This window comes from Stenella coeruleoalba (genome assembly GCF_951394435.1).
Source record: "Stenella coeruleoalba genome assembly, chromosome: 8".
Classification (NCBI taxonomy): Eukaryota; Metazoa; Chordata; class Mammalia; order Artiodactyla; family Delphinidae; genus Stenella; species Stenella coeruleoalba.
Genome location: NC_137154.1, coordinates 92,865,048 through 92,886,204, shown reverse-complemented (window position 1 = coordinate 92,886,204; position 21,157 = coordinate 92,865,048). Strand labels below are relative to the sequence as shown.

Below are 21,157 nucleotides of genomic sequence, written 5' to 3'. Positions count from 1 at the left end.
CTTTAGAATGTATAAATTAAATATACATACATACACCCACATACAAATTTGTATTTCCTCTTCCTTACTACACAAATGGAAGCACACTATCCATATTTTCCTTTACCTTACAGGATTCGTGGGTGGAAACCCATCCATGGACTAAGAATCCCTGGTCTGGAGAGGGAGATACACATGTTAAGAAACAACTGTAATACAGTTGTTCACTGATGTTACAGAGGTGTATATGCTAAATGCCATTAGATACAAATTATGGACCAGTTCTTCTAGAGTAGATGAGTAGGTTAGGGAAAGCTTCAGAGAAAGAATGGGCTGGATTTGGAACCTGCAATTATACTAGGAATCAGGGAAGAATCTCTGTATTACAAAATTAGCTAACCCACCTTTGCTAGTATACTGGTGTAGCACGAGAAACATTTGCACTATATCTGAGAAGTCTGAATAACATTCTTGAAAGGCCTTTAAGAATATACGGGATCCTATTTCATAGGCTACCTGGGCTTATACTTAGTCTAGAAGTATTTTTTTAAGAAACTATAAGAAAACAAATCCTCCTTTATACATTAATGTAAACAGACTTTGTATCAAAAGAATAGCATGTTTGTTTTTTATAAAGCCTTAACATAAACCATGCTTAGTTTACAAACTTTGTTAGTGGCAAGATGAAGAGTACAAAAATATGTATATAGTCTTTCTTCTGGTGGATATTCCCTGAGTTAATCTGTAATTATTAAGCATCCGTCACATGCAAAGCTCTTTTGTATGAGTAAGAAGGCATAGGAAAAAAATAGAAATAGTTCTAGCTTAAAACTTTTAGAACTAAAGCATATCTTGTGACTGTAAGTGAATCAGAAAGAAATTGTGTTTTCTCAGAGCCCTGAAGGAAAAAGTTTAATATTTGGGATAGACAGAAAAAAGTAATAGTGGACATTTTGTTTTTATGCCTGCAAGAATACTCAGTAATGAGTAACTCCAAATAATTCTGTATTTTGATTGCAGTGGTAGTTCCACAAATCTATACATGTGATAAAATGACATAGGAGTATACACATATTCTACCCATGTCAGGTTCTGGGTTTTGATATTATTCTGTAATTATGTAAGATTTAACTATTGGGGGAAACTGGGTGAAGGGTACATGGGATCTCTCTGTACTATCTCTGCAGCTTCCTGTGAATCTGTAATTATTTCAAAAAAAAAAAAGACTTCTTATCTGGGCTGTCATTTTGAGAGTAGATCGCAGTGAGCCAAGGGCAGAATCAGGGATACTGGTTAGGAGTTTATTCTAAGGTTACTGCAGTAAACCGGGAGGGAGATAATGGCTATTGGACTAGGTTGGTGGCACTAGAGTGGGGTGGGGATAAGGGTGAGGAATAGTTGAATTCTGGATGTACTTTGACAGCAGACTTTATAAAATCTGCTGATGGATTGGATGTGGGGTATGAAAGAAAGAGAATGAAAGGCGACAGCAAGGTTTTTGGCCTGGACCACTGGAAGGATGAAGAAAAGAGATGGTAACCATCAGCAGCAACAAGTAAAGAGGCCTGGTATGAGGTAGCTGGAATCTTGGCAAGGAAAACCAAATAACAAGCCCTCTTCCTCTAGTCCTTGGCAGCTTGGGGCCTCCGAGGGTTAGGGACAGTGTGACATTTGAGTGCACTCTTGTTAACCTTCTCCCAGGAAGCTGAGTTATCTTGGCCTCACCCTGACTCTTTTGGAAAGAAGCATTTGTTTGATAAACAGGAAGTCGTTTCCATGAGTGTAGAAAGAAGAAATGATAGAACTGAGTGGCAAAGCAAAGAACTGCTAGCTGTGGTTAGCTTGGAATTGGCAGAAATCTTTCCAGGTAGCCACCTAAGCTTAGCACATGAGCCGCCTTTTTCCCATTCTAGACTGGGTTATTTCTTCATCATGTAAAATGAAAAGTTTCTGCCCTGTTGCTTGACCTGCTATCAGGGTATGTTCATTTTCAGCTAGTGTTTTGGATCTTAGATGTTGTAGACTTAGCAGACAAATGGAGACACTGTCTGTTTATAGTGGGAAAGTGACTTATTTTAAGAAATGTTGGCTTCCCACCGCTACCCCATTAGTGGCGTGCCTCTGACACTCCAGCAATGCTGGTCTAGGGACGTTAAGACTGCCTTATGTGTATTTTTGCTCTTTGAAAGGTTAGAATCTAACTGTACCACAAGATATTTCTTCCTGAGTCAGATTGGGACAAAATTACAAACAGTGAATTTGAAGCAATTCACTGTGGAAAAAGCAGTGAACTCTGAAGCAAACTTTGTAAACGCTGGTGCTCTAAGACTTTTGAAACTTCAGAATTCATTCCCTCCGCTTCTAATGATATACTCCTCGTGAGGTGTATAAATCCCTTAGTGTCACTAACTACTTTTGATTTTGTGAGGAAGAGCAGATAAAAAAGATTACAGAAATCCAGTGCCAAGTTATTTATGGTGATTGGAAAGTGAGAAAGAGAACTTAGACTCCTTACTTTTTTCTTTTGTTGTTGTTTTGTTTTGTTTTTATTTCACAGGCTCCTCACTTTTGATAAGAACTTGAAAACAGGAGAACCGTTTTCTCCTTTTAATTGAGAGTCACCTCATCCTTGTCTGGGTTGAAATGGTTGAAGCTGTGATAGAGAAAAACTTTAAATTTGCCCCAGAGGTATAATGGCAACTAAATAGAGTAGTAGTTAATTGATGGTGAAAAGGGACTTACTGTGATGGAGTGAAGATTGGCTAGACTCAGGGGTGTGGATGGGGGGCTGGGGTCATGGTTGCAGGGTGGGGTGTTTGGGACTGGAGGTATGGGTGGCATCTTGCCCAGTATTTCGGAGAACTAGCTCACTAAACTGTCCAGAAGAAGCAGAACAACTCTTTAGAGTTCCTTGCAAGTGGGTTTATCCTGACAAGTTGCAGAATGTATTTTACTTTGAATGTTGAGTGGCTTGGGAGCTATTTGTTTCATTTGCCTTCTGAAATTACCCCAGTATGTATTCAAATGCTGTGAGTTTGTGTTAAGTCCAGGCTGGGCTACTGCTGCTCTGGGTTTCTTCGCTGAAAGTTAAATGTCATATTTGAACTTGAAGAATTTTTGCTGCCTGCCTATGGAGCACACATGAACATAAAGCAGCCATTTGTCAGCAGGCAGCTGAAAGGCAATTTCAGCAGGGACCAAAAACCGCTGCAGGCTGCTGGCTTCCTGGCACACCCACTAGACCCTGTAGGCTTACACTGAAAGCAAACTAACAGGGGCTGGAGGCGGGGGGTGGTGGTGGTGGTAATAAGATGGGCAAAAATAAAAGCAGAGGCTAAAGTCTGAATGACATTGAGCCAGTATGAAGGTCCTGTATGTGGGGAAGAGCACAACGTTCCCAAAGAAGAAAGAACTTAAACATCAAACACAATGGCTAGTAAGAAACATCTGACGTTTGCAGGCAACACATTTTTTAAAAAAGTAAATTGTGTATCTTCTTTATATTCTTAGCTGTAGGGATACTGTAGGTATCTTTATGGAAAGTACTATATAGTTTAAGCCATTTTACCCAGTGTGCTATCACAAATACCTTGTAACCAGAACCGTGTAACAGTACAATTGGTGTATAATAATAATCACTTTCAAGCATTACAGAATCCTGAACAAAGATCCTTATGATCTATTAACCAAATGCTGAAATAGTATTTGTGTAGTAATGAGTGGACCTTTTTAAAAAATAGCTTTTTAATGTCTTTGAAAGTTAAAATTATGTCATATATGTTAACTCTTAGTCAAAGTACAAGTTTATTCCCAAATATGCTATACTTTCTTTGGCCATAGCATGTAACAGAATTTATTTCTGTTTAGCAGATCAAGAGGTGGCAATATTGGCAGTATAAATGATTCATCCAAGGACAACCGATGTGTCATTGTAGAGATAAAACAGAACTAGGCTGCATTCTACCAGCTCCTGGCCTATGTAACATTTTTGAGAACTTTCCAATCATTTTAGGAAAACAAAGTACTTAGAAAATACAAAGAGGTTTTTTTAATAAAAGAAAATCACTTATTTTGGAAATTGCTAAATTAATCATTCTGTTGTATTTAAGAAGCACTTTGATGTGTTCTGGTAATTAGTATTTACTGCCAGATGAATGTCTCCTGGGCATTTTAATTAATGGGTGGCTTGGCCAAATGAGCTTCTGAGGGTAAACCTTCATAAGGGTTTATTTTTGTATTTCTCAAGAATAGCTGTCTCTTCAAAGCTCTTTAATTAGACAAGATTTAGCAGCTAAAGCACATTATTAGAATAATTAGGCCTTGGGTGAAGAGAAATAGTGGGTCAAAGGAGCAGGTACTGTTAGAGAGAATGGCCTCTTCAAGTGGAGCATGGTGTCCACATCTGATGGACATCCAATTCTTCAACAGCTTGTATTCACTCCCTGTCCCTAGTTGGGGACCTTGTGTTGTTTGAAATTCATTTGACAGATCTCACCAGAAGCCTAAACATACCAGAGTGTGAGCTCACTTATCACCACCTCTAAACTCCTGTAGAAAGCTGTATCCTAGTCCTTTTAACATCTAAGCTAAACACTTCTTATTTTCTCTTTCTTTCTACCAAATTGGTGATCTTGGCCATAATAATGATTGTTTTTGAGGGAAATGCTTCAAAGATCTTATGTGTGGGTCATTGATAACTCTAACAATTATAACAACTCCTTTGAGGGGTCTTTCTTAATAATTTAAATAAACTACTTATAACGTTGTTAAAATTACTAATGTATTTGGTCTCCAAAGTTTAATGTCCGTTGTGGTCAGAATGTACTTTGAATTATTTGAAAATCTGATATGTGGGTGGATTGTCATTTTGCCCCCTTCTTCAAACCACCCCCACTCCATTTCGTGTCCTAAACTGTTAATCTTGTCAGTCATTACTGGTGCATATGTTTTATCTCAAAGTTCTTCTTTGTGATGAAGAAAAGATTCACCTGACTTGTCCCATGGGGGATGGAGATGGTGCCAAAACAATTGGGTAGTATTACTGAAAGTACTATTAAAAAACAAAAAATAATACACTTATATTGTCTAATTTTCCACTTTCCCACTATCTCAGGTTGCTTATGATGGCAAATGTGTCTTTTTTCCAGCTAGATCAGTTGATTTAAGGATAGTGCTGATGAGCTATTACAGATTTCAAACAGAGCAAACTGTGTCACTGACATTTCTGATGCCATCAGCTGTCGTGATCCGTATATGCTGTCAGATGAAGAACTGGGTTAAAGATATGTATGTCATTGGTTCAATATAACCGTACTTCCACTATTAGAAAAGTGTTATAGAACTTACGACATTGATTATATGTCAATCAATTCCTTTTTAGATATAGAGGATAGCCTGATTTATAGAATTACAAAATTAATCACATGTAAATTCTTTTGTTATACCTTAGTTAGTGACATAGCCAATGAAATTATTTCATTTAAAGTGGTAGAAACTCACATGGTTTTCTATTGATGTTATCTGTAAAAATTAATAACATAGTTTTAAAAATATTTGGTAAGCACAGTAAATGCAAATGTAAAGATGCAGGCATATTACTGTGCATTCCAGATAATAGTCACCAAATAAGTACATTTTTATGTCAAACTGTAAACCTTTGAGAAAGCAGAAGAGATATTAGCCTAAACAGAATCCTATATAAAGCAGGTTTTCCCCTCTCAGCAATGACTAATTTCTGTCTATTCTTTCCTAAAGTGATTGATTATTGTGACTCTGCTTTTTGACTCACCCTTTAGCACAGGAAATATTGCTGATACTTATCTTCATGTGCATGTTTGCTGTGTATCTTCATGTGCATGTTTGCTGTATAATCTTTTGCAACGGAGATATGCACAGGAAGGTGTTGAGTGTTACAGTCCTTGAAGAAAACCATTATGTGCATCCCTCACAGCTCTTCCTTCCTTATGGTAGGGCGAGTGTATTCTTATGCATATGTATGTGTAATGGGATTTATACTTAACGAAGTTTGGGTGCTCATTACTAATGAATTTTTATAGATACAAATCAGGACTGTAAGTGTATTGTTTTCCATTTGTTTGTTTTACTTCTTTGACTCATTCATTTGCTGGGCCCACTTGTATCACTCCTTCTGTCTAACTCTTGAAATTATACCACTGTCCCAAAACAAGAACTGACGGTATTCTTCTTCGCCGCAGACCACCTGGTGGCCCATGGCAGAATGGCAGAAAAGGAGGCCCGTCGGAAGTTCAAACAGATTGTCGCAGCTGTCTATTTTTGTCACTGTCGGAATATTGTTCATCGTGATCTAAAAGCTGAAAATTTGCTACTGGATGCCAATCTGAATATCAAAATAGCAGGTGAGAAGTATGCTGAGGATGTGAAATAGGAGTGAAGCAGCTTTTCCTTCAAGGTTCTTAAAACAAGGGATTATCTGTTTTATCTATTCAGAAAGAAGTATTATAAAAAGGATTTTTGTGTGTGTGTGGCTTGAAAATTACTAAGCTTTCAAAATACATTGATGCTATTTTTTTATTTAGTTTGGGATGCAACTGGGTTGGGAAGAAAGAAGAAAAAGTAATTTTTGAATAAGGAATAAAATATAGAATAAATTAGTAAAAAAAAAAACTGATAAAATTGTGTGCCTTCTCACCTTCACTTGAGAAGGTTGATTTGTGTCACTGCTGATATAGAGCATGCTTATTCTTAAGACTGTGGTTTTATGATCATTTAAGAAGAATAGATCTTACAGTGGTTTAAAGGCAGTCCATCTCTTTTTATCCTCAAATTTCATTCATCTGCTCATCTGACAGTGCCTAAAAAAGCACTTTTCACTGCCTCACTCTACTCATACTTCAATTGTAGTAAACTGTCAGCATTTGCCTAACCAATACAAGCTCACCACCTATTGATAGAAGAAAGTGACTGCAGTTTATATAGAAACTATAAATATGAAAATAAACCATTTTTGTTTTTCTGACAGTTTTTGGTATTGCACTGTATGTCCCTCGTCTTCCAGATAAAAAAGGACTGGAATCTCATATAGAAAACAGAACTTTAGCTAGAATATAACTGTCTTGAAAAGCCTAGGTAAGAAGCAATTCTGAAGATTCCCTCCTTAACTGGGTGGGAACTGAGAGTTCAAATATATATTATATTATAGGTCAAAGTACCTATGTGAACCCTTGTAGGTTGTTGATTCTTCTGACAGTGTCTTTTGTGTACATAACTGCTCACTTGCCAGGCTCTACTTTTACATCCTCGGAATGTCACCTAGCCTTTTGTTTATCTAAGTTGGGCTGATTAGAACTTTTATAGTTGTAAGCTCTTTGAGTTCTGTATTTGCTCAGTACATAGTAGACAGGAATTAGAAGCTTTCTTTATCTTACGTGAAATCATGTTTTTCCTTTGCCCTGACGTCTGGTTTATATTCTCTAAAGCTCTCTAGATGCTGACAGTGCTCACAAGGGTGGGTAGGGTGGAAAGGCCTGACAATTGCAAACCCTCTTTTGTAATTATTCATTGTAGTTTCAATTAAATTAATGGTAATAACACCTACTAAGCTTCACAATCCCTAAAAGTATAATAAAATGTGTTATCTATTGTTGCTGTAACAAATTACCACACACTTAGTGGCTTGAAACACTACAAGTTTATCTTATAGTTCTGGAGGTCAGAAATCTGAAATGAATCCTGTGGGGCTGAAACCAAGGTATTGGTGGAACTGGTTCCATCTGGAGGCTTTGGAGGATTCATCTCCTTGCCTTTTTCAGCTCATGGAGGCCTCCTGCGTTCCTTGGCTCCAGGCCTTACATCACACTTCCACCTCCTGCTTCCATTGTCACATCTCCCACTCCTAATCTGATCCTCTTACTTCCCTCTTGTAAGGACCCTTGTGATTACGTTGGGCCCTCCTGGATGAACCAGGATGGTCTCTCCAGCTCAAGATCCTTAACCTAACCACATCTGCAAAAGAAGATAACACATCCACAAGTTCCATGGATTAGGGCAAGGATGTCTTTGAAGGGCTGTTATTCAGCCTACCACAAATGTTACTGTAGGGTTCTTTGGATTTTTGATTAGGGTAGTGAGTTAAAAGAAGGCCCTCAGGGCTTCCCTGGTGGCGCAGTGGTTGAAAGTCCATCAGCCGATGCAGGGGACACAGGTTTGTGTCCCGGTCCGGGAAGATCCCACATACCGCGGAGCGGCTGGGTCCGTGAGCCATGGCCGCTGAGCCTGCTAGTCCGGAGCCTGTGCTCCTCAACGGGAGAGGCCACAACAGTGAGAGGCCCGCGTACCACAAAAAAAAAAAAAAAAAAAGAAGGCCCTCTTTTTCTGCTACAGTCTTAGTCTACCTTCACTGACCAAAGACTAAGAAAAAGTTTTTATGCTTCCTTGGTTCTTGATTTTGAATTTAGAATCATTTTGATTTAGTTAAGGGAAATTTGTACGGCTTTTAGTTTTTGCATTGAGAAGCCAAGTTTGAAAAGCAGGGGTTGGTGATAATTGAATTTAGAAACTCTACTGACAAATATTTGGGTAAGGAGATTTTTAAATACTTTCCTTTGTTAATGGTTAAAAACAAACCCATGCAGTCACAAGATGAGTCTCTACCTGTTGGTGTGTAATTACAGACTCCTAGGGGTCCTGACAGCCAGCCTTGGGCTCTCTGTGTATTAATGCATATATTTTGTCAAGATTTTTATTTCATTAACCTAAAGTCTGCATTTTTATTATTTGTTTTCAGAGCAAAGCAAAGAATAAATGAGCGCCCCTAGCTTTGTGCTCTGCTACAGCATCTGACATTGTCTTTGTTTGCATTCTTTCCTACATGCTGTCATTACTCAGTTTCTCAGTCATTGCCTGAACTTCCCTTCCTACACATAAATTGGATAGAATACCCGTTCTCATCAGCCAGGCCTTCTTTGAACTTAATGGACCAGTGGGAGGAACGCTTCTAGTTGAAGCTGACTACAGCATGACTAATTTTAGAGAGGTAGGTTGGATGGTTCTGATGGGATAAGTTCAGATAAGTAATGAAATCAACTTTTTATTCTGAAAGCTAAAAGTAACTTTCAGATCCCTGATCTTTTCAGTAGTCTTTTTGATGAATTATTATAAATCTCAGTAAGAAAGAACTACTGTATATGAAAGAAACACATGAGAGAGAAAAGAGGGTTTTTTTATTTTATTTAAAATATTGTTAGTCTTAAGCACCTCATTTTAAAAATCATCGTATATGTTATAGTAGCAAATTAACTTGGAATTAATAAAAATTCAGATCAGGAAATTTAAGGAATTCATGTTTTCCTTATCCAATATTTACCTAGTGGTTTCGATGAAAAGATTATGCATCCTGTTCAAAAGTAGATGAATAAGTTGTTCTGGGGATGTTTGTGTTTACAGGAATTTATGTTTACTTTTTGTATGAAGTAATGTGACAATTTACATGTAATACTTGGTACTACTATAAAAATCTAGCTATTATAAAAGCCCATGTTAGCCCTCTTCAAGTGAATATGTGTTCCCAGGACACGAGAGATAAGTTTCAGTTACAGATATTAAAAGATTCAACATCATTCCATTGTTTAAGAGTTTTTGTGATTAAATTCTTACCTATGAATTTTTGTTCTAGTGCTAGTTCTAGAGAGAATGAAGCTCAGGTGAATAGTTTGGTTTTTTTTTTTTTCTGGTTTTAATGCTTTCTTCTTAATGCTGGTCACAAACCTATCTTCTGTAGAATTATTTGAAAGATGTTTCTATCATTAGTAATCCAGCATAAGCATTGATTGTTTTCAGAATAAAGAATTTTATTTCTGAAAGGCACAGTTGCCAAGTCTGGAACGAAGAATTTGTAGTGGCTATCTGTAATCTTCACTGTTCTTAACAAAGACTTTTTGCTCCGGTATCACGGGACAGAAAAAAGAAGGCTCAGAACATGACTCCCGCCCTCAAGAATTTACAGTCTATGTGGGCAGCAAATGCTTAGAGCTTTGAAAAGTTAAATAACACCAAAATTATGCTTTACATATATAAGAAGTACTTTGCAAAGCATTTTCACGTATATCATTTAATTTCAACATATTTGGCATGCAAATATGTCTTGCTTAGAAAACACTAGAGTTTCCAAAACACCTTTAACTTGCTAAACGTTTGAATTTCTTATAAAGAGCACTCGTGCAAATCGCTTTCATGTAGAGAATTCAACGCTGGGAAAAGAATAGGGTTCTTGGTCTCTAACCTTTCACTTTGTGCCTCAGATGTGTGAGGATCACAAAGGAGCAGATTCAGGATGGAGGAGGCACAACATGGCTCTCTTAGCACATCGGTTGTATCCCTGGGTGACAGCATGGCCAACAGCTACCAAACTGCAGTTTGATACAATAGGAGAGATGTTACAGAGCACATCATGATTCATTATCACGTTAATTGTATAGTCCGGTCACCACAGGAGTTCAGAGGATGGAGAAACCACTTTAGTTTGCAGAATTTCATTAGATTACAGATGCCACAGGGACTGTAAGCATATCCCATTTATTGTACCTGTTGTATAGTAGGTGCTCAATAACTTTGTTGATCTGAACTTTACATAGTGGTGATGAGGACAGAAACACCCTTTTGAGAATATAGCACTTCAGGTGAGTCTTAAAGGATGAATAGAACTCGTTAAGGATAGATGTCAAGGAGAGAATGCCAGTAGGATTAGTCAGTAAGCAAATGTTAGTAAAGCACCTGCTGTGTGCAGACATTGGGAATACAGCAGCGATTAAAATAGTCCCTTGGAACTAATGTTCTGATGGGGAAAGATAGACAGTAAACACATAAACAAGCTCTCATAAGGGCTGTGAAAATGGTAATATCGGGTAGTCTGATAGAACGACTTGTGAGAGGATAACGAGGATAGTCAGAGCCTTCCAAACAGAAGGAAGAGCAAGGCAAAGGCCTGCGAGAGGTGAATTCAGCATATTTAGGGGGTAAGAGAAAGTGTAGCATGGCTGAGGATAATAAATAAGGCCGGGAGTGGAAAGATGGGATGAGAGAGCTAGCAAGGGCCAGTTCGCCTGGGGACCTGTGCACATGGTGAGGATTTGGGGGCTTTATTTTGGTTACAGTGGGAAGCTGAGTTGGAGAAGCATGGGCAGCAGTAGAATGCACACAGCATATCTGCAGAAAAGCTTGGTGAGAGGGAAGGATCGAGGAGTCATGCCTGAGAAGGCAGGAAGGGGAGGTATTTGTACTAAATTGTGAAATTGTTTGAATACCAGGCTTAATAAATCAGATTCAGGGTGGATAAGGAAAAAAGGGTGGGAGTAGGGAGAGGGGACAGGAAAGCAATACGAAGATCAGTTAAAAGGCTGTGAAATGGTAAAATCCTGCATACGGGTGGTGGCAGTGGATGTGGGAAGGAAGAAAAGGGCAACAAATACAAGAGATGTGAGCAGAGGAGGAATTTCTGGGACTGGGTAACCAGTCACATCTCTGGGCCAGGAAGAGGGAACTTCCAGTCAGAGATATGTTTAGAAATAGAGAAATCAGATTTTCTTATTGATGGATTATATTAAGCTGTCAAACTGGTGTTGCCTTATTTTTAATGGTTGATGTACTGCTATTCAAAAGGAATTTTAATTCTTGTCCTTAAAAATTTACTAGAGAAATTTCTGTATTTATAAAAGATTGCCTAAATGTAGCTGGCTTACTCCCTGAAGCAAAGTTATTTGAAATACTCAGACGTTATGAGAATGTTTTGAAAATTGTGGAAACTTTTTTTTTTTAACCTAAGGAAGTTGGAAACTTTTTTCTTTAAATGTCGACTCCCAGAATGGTCTCCATGAGATGGTTTCCACTCCGGTGTTATTGTTTTAGTTGGCAATCAGTAGACAGCAAAGATCTGAAGTTCAGCTACAGCAAAGCCAATATTTTGGAAAGAATTTCCACAGTGCATGGATTTGAGGTACTGTGGAAATTTTTGACCTTTAATGCAGTGAGATCTAGACTACTTCATTTTTTAAAAGTGAGAAACTAAAACATTTGGTAAGTCTATTGACCTTTCACCGCCAGTATGAATATGCTAAGATACAGTCATATCTGTATCTCAAAACAAAGGTTGGAAACCTTGGATTTCTGAGGCCCCTTCCATAGTCTGGTGATTGAGAATGTCCCTGACAGGTCACAAAAAGTAGTTATGAATATTCATCGTGTCAATCCCAAATTTTATGTCATTATCCTAACACCCTTTGTTTAGGTAATCTTTCAGTACGCCTCCCTGATTGATGGGTAGTAAATTGAGACCCAGAGAGGCCATGTGACTTTCCCAAATTCGGGCCCTAGTAGAGCCTAGGAATCATAACGCCTCACCCTTGTGCTCTCACCCTGAAATGGTATAGGACCCTCAACTAGCAGGGGCTAAGGAACTTTAACGTATATTGACCCTTGGGAAAATGGAGTTTGGAAAATTCTCTCTTCTGAATCCTATTCCTAAGACTGGAGCTTTTACAAATGAAAAATTAATGTACCTTCATTAAAAAGGCATTTCAGGTACACATAGTTGACACACATGGCACATGAAAAAATGCTCAACATCGCTAATTATTAGAGAAACGCAAATCAAAACTGCAATGAGGTACCACCTCACACCAGTCAGAATGGCCATCATTAAAAAGTCTGCAGATAACCAGTGCTGGAGAGGGTTTGGAGAAAGGGGAACCCTCCTGCACTGTTGGTGGGAATGTAAATTGGTACAGCCGCTATGGAAAACAGTGTGGAGGTTCCTCAAAAAACTAAAAATAGAGTTACCATATGATCCAGCAATCCCACTCCTGGGCTTACATCTAGACAAAACTATGATTCGAAAAGATACATGCACCCCACAGGACAGGAATAAAGGCGCAGACATAGAGAATGGACTTGAGGACATGGAGAGGGGGAAGGGTAAGCTTGGATGAAGTGAGAGGGTGGCATGGACATATATATGCTACCAAATGTAAAATAGGTAGCTAGTGGGAGGCAGCCGCATGGCACAGGGAGATCAGCTCGGTGCTTTGTGTCCACCTAGAGGGGTGGGATAGGGAGGGTGGGAGGGAGACGCAAGAGGGAGGAGATATAGGGATATATGTATATGTATAGCTGTTTCACTTTGTTATACAGCAGAAACTAACACACCATTGTAAAGCAATTATACTCCAAAAAAGATGTTTAAAAAAAAAAGAAAAGAAAAGATACATGCACCCCAGTGTTCATAGCAGCACTATTTACAATAGCCTAGACGTGGAAGCAACCTAAATGTCCATCGACAGCTGAATGGATAGGAAAGATGTGGTATATATATATATATATATATATATATATACTGGAATACTGCTCAGCCATTTAAAAAAAGTAAAATAATGCCATTTTCAGCAACATGGATGGACCTAGAGATTATCATGCTAAGTGAAGTAAGTCAGGAAGAGGAAGACAAATACCATATGATGTCACTTATATGTGAAATCTAAAATATGACACAAATGAACTTATCTATGAAACAGAAACAGACTCACAGACATAGAGAACAGACTTGTGGTTGCCAAGGGGGAGGGGGCTGAGGGGAGGGATGGATTGGGAGTTTGGGTTTAGCAGATGAAAACGATTATATATAAAATGGATAAACAACAAGGTTCTACTGTATAGACAGAGAAGTATGTTTGATATCCTGTAATACACCATAATGGAAAAAGAAAAAACAAGAAATAAAGTGAATATAACTATTTAATATTTTTTAAATGACAAGATTTTGTTTTATTTTTTTATGACTGAATAATATTCCACTGTATACATATACTACATTTTAAAATCCATTCATCTGTCAATGGACACTGAGGTTGTTTCCATATCTTGGCTATTGTAAATAATGCTGCGATGAACATGAGCATGCAGATGTCTTTTTGAATTAGTGCTTTCATTTTCTTTTCTTTTTTTTTTTTTTTTGGCCACGTCACGCGGCTTATGGGATTTTATTTCCCCAACCAGGGATCAAACTTGGGCTCTCAGCACTGAGAGCAAGGAGTCCTAACCACTGAACTGCCTGGGAATTCCCAGTGCTTTCATTTTCTTTAGATCAATACCTAGAAGTGGAATTGCTGGATCATATGGTAGTTCTCTTTTTAATTTTTTGAGGAACCTCTATACTGTTTTTCATAGTGGCTGCACCAGTAAACATTCCCACCAACAGTGCACAAGAGTTCCCTTTTCTCCACACCCTCACCAATATTTGTTACTTCTTGTCTTCTTGGTAATAGCCATTCTAACAGGTGTTTTGATTTGCATTTCCCTGGTGATTAGTGATGTTAAGCATCTTTTTATGTACCTCTTGGCCATCTGCATGTCTTCTTTGGAAAAATGTCTATTCAGATCTTCTGTCCATTTAAAAAATTGAATTGTTTTTTTGCTACTGAGTTGTATGAGTTTTTTATGTATTTTGGATATTAACCCCTCATCAGATATATGATTTGCAAATATTTTCTCCTATTCAGTAGGTTGCCTTTTCATTTTGTTGATAAATATTATTTATAATGAACTTTTAAGTCAATTTTAATAATGTACTAATATAAAATATTTTACTTAAATTACTTCTTTATCATAAATCACATAAAAATGACAAAGTTTTTTTTTTTTTTTTTGACAAAGTTATTTTAAAAATTTCTTTCTTGCAAGGTTTTTAGGATAATATATTCCTTTGAAAGAAGTTTGAGAGTCAGAAAAGTTGGAAAATACCGAGTACTTGTACAATTAAATAGGTTAGTTTTCTTAACATTCTAGTCCAAATATGACCTTGATCTTTTTAATCAGATTGAGAGATTCTCTGAGCTCTTGATAGACTCTTTTTCAGGAAAGCCTTTCTCCTCTATTATATACCAATTGCCCCTAAACTTTTGCTTAAAACTCAATTTATGCATATAATTATATTGTTAGATGTGTGATTATGTTGTTTGCCCCTTGATGCACTAATGGTCCCTCAGAAACTTGGGGCGTATCCTACTCCTGTTAGTATATTTACACCTTACCTTTTAGGTGGGTTACTGTTCAGATGTTTCCTCTCATTTGAGTTATGTTTATTCTATTCTGTTAGGCTTAACCTAAGATGGTATTTTCTTGCCTGCTTAGTTTCTAGGTGACAACTGAGAATCTTATATGTGATCGTACCTTCTTTTCTCCAAAAGTAGCCTTCTGCTTATCAGACCATATGCCTTAATTTTTAATTTGGAAAATATTATTGTTATACCTATATACTGTATTTCCATTTGGTATCTTTAGTTTCTGTTGAGAAGTTAAGGGGACCTTGATTCATTATGGTCCATAAAAGGCACACTAAAAATTTGTATAGTGTGCTCACCTATCAGGATTAGAAACTTACTTGATTGAATGATTGGACTATTATTTTTCTAAGTGATATGAATCACTTTAGAATCATAATTGCAATAGTATGCATTAACGTTTTCAAGAATTCCAGTGAATATTGTTTGTAGGTCTTATAGAAAAGGTCTTATTATAACCTTTTCCTTTATACATCTACTCAATACTGAGTTTGATTAAAAGATCCCGTGTTGGTGAGGGGTTTTTGCCTTTCCTGAGAAGGGTTGGGGTAGTGCTATCTATGATAAGAGTGGAGGGGATTTGTTCATTACCTCATTTAAAAATAGCTGAGTTCAGTGATCCTAACTGCTAAGATATTTTTAAAACTTTGGGGGCAAATACATGTCATTCATTGAAAATACCAATGTAATGCTGCTCCAGCATTTTTGTTTTTAAACTTTCATTTTCCACGGAGGTAGTCATCATGCTGTATGATACACAGTGCTCAGAAGTTGTGGAGGGTCAGGAGATTGCTAAGATTAAGTGATAGCTGTGTAAGAGCCCTGTATATGGTGCAATAGTAGGAGCTGCAACAGAATGGTCCTCTAATACCTAACGCATTACCAAGAAGGTACATATATTCTTTCAACCTCCTGAATATTACCTGTCCCCTCCTCCAATTCTGACCTCCCCTGGTTTCTTAAACTAAACCAAATGCCCCCCTTCCCAGATAAGCTGATTACTTGATTTTTTTTTTTTTTTCCCATGAAGGAATTTCTCTTGAGTATAAATGCTCAGGCTGTGAGTCAGTAGTTTTTGGCATTACTTCTCTATTAGCTCCTAGTTAGGAAGTTCAGCCAAAGGTTGAAGGGATTGCTAAACACTTCAGGACTTCCCAGACCCATTTTTAAGAGCAAACTAATATTGAGACTCCTGGGAACTTTGAAACTCATCCTTTGTCACTACCAATATTTTGAGATTCACACAGTTGACTCTTGTGTTCAAATCCAAATAAAGCTTTTGGGTCACATGATTTCTAGGCTAGTAATATTGTGTAGGAAAAACAAGGTTAGTTCCTCTTCCGTGTCATGTTCTATCTTAACAGTCCATATAACGGTCTAAATCCTGTTTATAAAGTGTTCTTTTACAGGTCTTGATCTTTGATTTGTCAATTCATTTCTAGCTAGAATACCTGACAGCTTGTGGCCCACACCCCGTACTTACTAGTCCACTGAGAAGTTAATCAGGGCCCTAAATTATTTCTATTCTTGATCTTTGTCTTTACTTGCAAGTGCAGCATTGGGGTTATGAGTCCTCAGAAGCTTTCAGATTTTAAAACAGGAAGGGGGCTTCCCTCGTGGCGCAGTGGTTGAAAGTCTGCCTGCCGATGCAGGGGATATGGGTTCGTGCCCCGGTCTGGGAAGATCCCACATGCCGCGGAGCGGCTGGGCCCATGAGCCATGGCCGCTGAGCCTGCGTGTCCAGAGCCTGTGATCCACAACGGGAGAAGCCACAACAGTGAGAGGCCCGCGTACCGCAAAAACAAAACAAAACAAAACAAACAGGAAGGATCTTGTCTCGGTATTTTCTGGTGAGGTGGTTTATTTAGGATAAGTAATTATTTTCCCACTTCACGTTTTTCCTCTGCCCCGTACTTCCAAGCTTACTTATCACAACGAGGAAGTGAAATGAAGCACAAGTTATTCCTGAAGGGGTTGGCTGCCACTTGTAGCTGTACTACTGTACCACCTTCACAGACACTGTGAACATTTGGAACTGGCTGCAGGCTGCGCCTAATCTGTTATATCTGCTTCGGGTTGCTCCTTGGTCAGCCAAAAAAGAAGTCAAGGGTATTACTCTGAGGTGGTGGACCAAGTAAGAAAATTTCCTCTTGCAGTTGTCCTGATTTTTAAATTCGTGCCACCCATTCCCTCTTTCCCCTTGCCGCATAGACATACCCAGTTGTTGATATACTTAACTTTTAGGGCTACAGTATCACTGCCAGGTATAGCCCCAGCCTCCTGATCTTGCCTAGAACAAAGGATTTCAAGTCTCAAAATGGATAGTAAAGCTCTGGTATTTAAACCATCCCTAGAAGACAGACATATGGTTCCAATTAGTCTGCTGCTCTGTATTAAGGGGATGTAAGATACCATTCTAGCCTGCAGACAAATGCTAACCAACCAGGGTGTTGGGGGTTGGAAAAGAGACCTAACAAATTATGTTAGGAGCCACTTATGAGTGGAGAAATAAATGACCGTAGGCCACATGAAGAGAACAACTCCACCCATATGGCTTCTGTTGTGTGGGTGTGAGTATTCACTTCAACCAGTTTCTTCTCTTGTTTCTCCCTTTCCTTCTGTAACACTTTAGAATATTCATCATTTTAATGTTGATTCTGTAGGTCATAATTTTTTTCCTGTTGCCAATAAATAAAGAGGAAGGGATATAAAGTATCTTTATGGCATCTTTGTACCTGAGAATTTTCTGAAACTAACTGCTCAGTGTTTTAGTTCTTATTATTCAAGTCTTTATTTTTAAAACAAAAATTTTTAATACAGAATAATAAAGCAATAATATAAGCATACTATAGGAAATTTAAAGAACAACAAAAGATTTTTAAGTACTCAAACTGGAATCTCACCTCCAAAACTTACCATTTTGAACGCATTTTTTTTTCTATGCATGCTTTTTTATAATTATAGTCACTGTATGTACAATTTTATGTGTAGTTTTTATCCTTTATGGTAAATATTTTCCCTATGCTGTTCTATGTAATCATTTTTAATGATTGCATATCAAATAGATATAACATAATTTACATAATTTAACATAATTTACATAATATAACATAATTACATAATTTTAAGCTCTCCCATATTGTTGTAAGAGCACAGAAATTCTTGATAGGGCTGTGGTGTTTACTCCCCGCCTTCCTTTCTTTGACATTATCAGTACAGTTCAAAACTAGAGTTTATATACTTATCATTTTGAACATGCACTGAATCTGTTCTCTTCTTTGCCTTAAGTTTCTATGTTATTTTTGTTGTTCTTGTTCTCATTTTTTATTCTTGTGGACGTTGCCCTGCTTCTGCGTTTCCCTTTGTACTGCACCAGCATTCTCCAACCTTCGCCTTGTGACGCCGCCGTGTGAGCTTGTGATGCCGTAGTTTATTTTCCTTGTGCCCCCTGGTTAGAACCATCCTGGGCTGACATGAGCTGGGGCCATGCAGCACTTTAGTATTCCTTAGGACGGTAGTTCTGGAAAGCTAAAAGAAAATAGTGGCTGAATACAGAGTGCCTGAGGTGATAAAGACATGTTTAGCCTCTGTCCGTCCACTGGCTTCTTACCACTGGGATTTGAATAATTAAAATGTTATAAGCAGAAAAAAAATATCTTCTAGTTAGGGGAGAGTTAAGATTATTTATCAGAAAGATTTGCCAAGATTAGGTTAACTCTCAGTTACCTACGTGTTGTTCTGTTTTTTACTATCCCATTTTTTTGAGTTTTTTCCCTCCCCTCTCTTCTGGCCGTCCATGTTTTTTGATTCGCTAGTATATCAAGCCTGTTTATCTTAAGTTAGACATACGGAAGGAAAAGAAGGAAAATCTAAGTCTCTTCAGTGTCGTTCTTTGATAGCAGCTCTTGTTCAGTTAGGGGAGACAGTGACAGTATAGACAAAAATTGATTTTTAAACTATGAGTAAGGCGTCTTAGTCCATTCGGGCTGCAATAATAAAATACCACAGACTAGATGGCTCATAAACAACAGAAGTTTACTGCTCACAGTTCCAGGCTGGGAGGTCTAAGCTCAAGGCACCAGCATGACTGCCTTCTGGTGAAGGCCCTCTTCCTGGTTCATAGCTAGAGCCTGCTCAGTGTGTCCACACATGGTGGCAGGGGCTAGAGGTCTCTCTGGAGCCTCCTTTATAAGGCACTAATCCCACTCATGAGGGTTCCACCCTCATGACCTAATCGATTCCCAAAGCTCCCACGTTCTAATACCATCACCTTGGGAATTAGGATTTCAACATGTGAATTTTGGGGGCACATTCAGACCATTACATAATGTATGCCATCTTTGTCTCTTAATATGAGTTACTGAGAAGTAGTTATTTTATTAGTATAACACTAATACTAATATTTTTAATGAAGTGAACTGCTTATCATTTATACCTAATTGCTGTTATATTATGACAGCAATTATATATCATTAAAATATTTACTACTTTTAAATTGTTTTTAACTACAACTCTAAACTCTATCATTATATATCACATCTTCATAGTTTGCTCTTCTTCAAATAGGATTATTGCTGTTTTCAACAAAAACTTCACTGGGATTCCTGTTCAGCAAGTAACTCCCAGTTCCTACCCTCTCAGCTGTTCTCTAAGGGCAGCTCTGAGTTCTCATACCTTTATCCCTTTTTATTTTTTATTATTAATTTTTTGATGTGGATCATTTTTTAAAATTTATTTATTTTTGGCTGCATTGGGTCTTCGTTGCTGTGCGTGGGCTTTCTCTAGTTGCAGTGAGCGGGGCTACACTTCGTTGCAGTGTGCAGGCTTCTTATTGCGGTGGTTTCTCTTGTTGCGGAGCAGGGGCTCTAGGCGTGCAGGCTTCAGTAGTTGTGGCACAGTTATTTCTGTCTAGTATTCCATGACAGAAGTATACCACAAGTTATTTTTCCATTTTATCCATTGATGGATATTTGGATTGCTTTTAGTTTGGAGCTCTTACTAACAATTGCGATGAACATTGCATTCTTAAACGTTAATGTGCATCCTTAAACATTAATGAAGAGTATAAACTGAGGAGTAAAGTTGCTAGGTTGTACTGTATGTCTGTTTTCAGATTTTACTGGGTGATGCTAAACTGGTGTGTCAGTTTGTGTGAGGGTTCCCATTCCTGCATGTCTTCACCAGTGCTGTGTATTCTTTTTAAAATTTGTTGTTGGAGTATAGTTGATTTACAATGCTGTGTTAGTTTCAGGTGTACAGCAAAGTGAATCAACTATACATATACACATATCCACTCCCCTTCAGATTCTTTTCCCATATTGGCCATTACAGAGCATTGAGTAGAGTTCCCTGTGCTATACAGTAGGTCCCTATTAGCTATCCACTTCTGTATAGTAGTGTGTAGTGCTGGGTATTATTACACATTATACTTTTTGTCAGTTTGGTGAGTGTGTAATGGTTATCTCATTGTGGTTTTAGTTTTTTATTTTGTCTTTAATAATGAGATTGAACTCCTTTTCATGTCTTTGGCCTTTTTTGTGAAGTGTCTGCTTAAGTAAGTCTTTTGCCCATTTTTCTACTGGGTTGTCTGTCTTACTGATTTATAGGAGTTTTTGTTTCAATAATGATATGAGTCTTTTGTCTTATTTATTTATTTATTTATTTTTGCGGTACATGGGCCTCTCACTGTTGTGGCCTCTCCCGTTGTGGAGCACAGGCTCCAGACGCCCAGGCTCAGGGGCCATGGCTCACGGGCCCAGCTGTTCTGCGGCATGTGGGATCTTCCTGGACCGGGTCACGAACCCGCGTCCCCTGCATCGGCAGGCGGACTCTCAACCACTGTGCCACCAGGGAAGCCCGAGTCTTTTGTTTTATGGGTTACAAATAACTTCTCTCATTTCATGATTTCTCATTTCACTCTCTCTTTCAATGAATAGACATTTTAGTATAATTTTGTTATGAGCAAGACAGACTTTATTTTTTAAATTTTATTTATTTATTTTTATACAGCAGGTTCTTATTAGTTATCTGTTTTATACATATTAGTGTATATATGTCAATCCCAATATCCCAATTCTTCCCATCCTCCGCCC

The 21,157-nt window shown here is 38.0% G+C and overlaps 1 protein-coding gene across 4 annotated transcripts in view; it reads left to right on the top strand.

The window, feature by feature from the left end:
• Positions 1-21,157, top strand: part of SIK3 (SIK family kinase 3) — a 246,185-nt gene that overhangs the window by 164,409 nt on the left and 60,619 nt on the right. For all 4 annotated transcript variants that reach the window (XM_079929787.1, XM_079929785.1, XM_079929786.1 and 1 more), the window contains exon 4: positions 6,195-6,356. In XM_079929787.1, the coding sequence (XP_079785913.1) occupies positions 6,195-6,356 (162 nt within the window). The remainder of the gene's footprint in view (positions 1-6,194; positions 6,357-21,157) is intronic.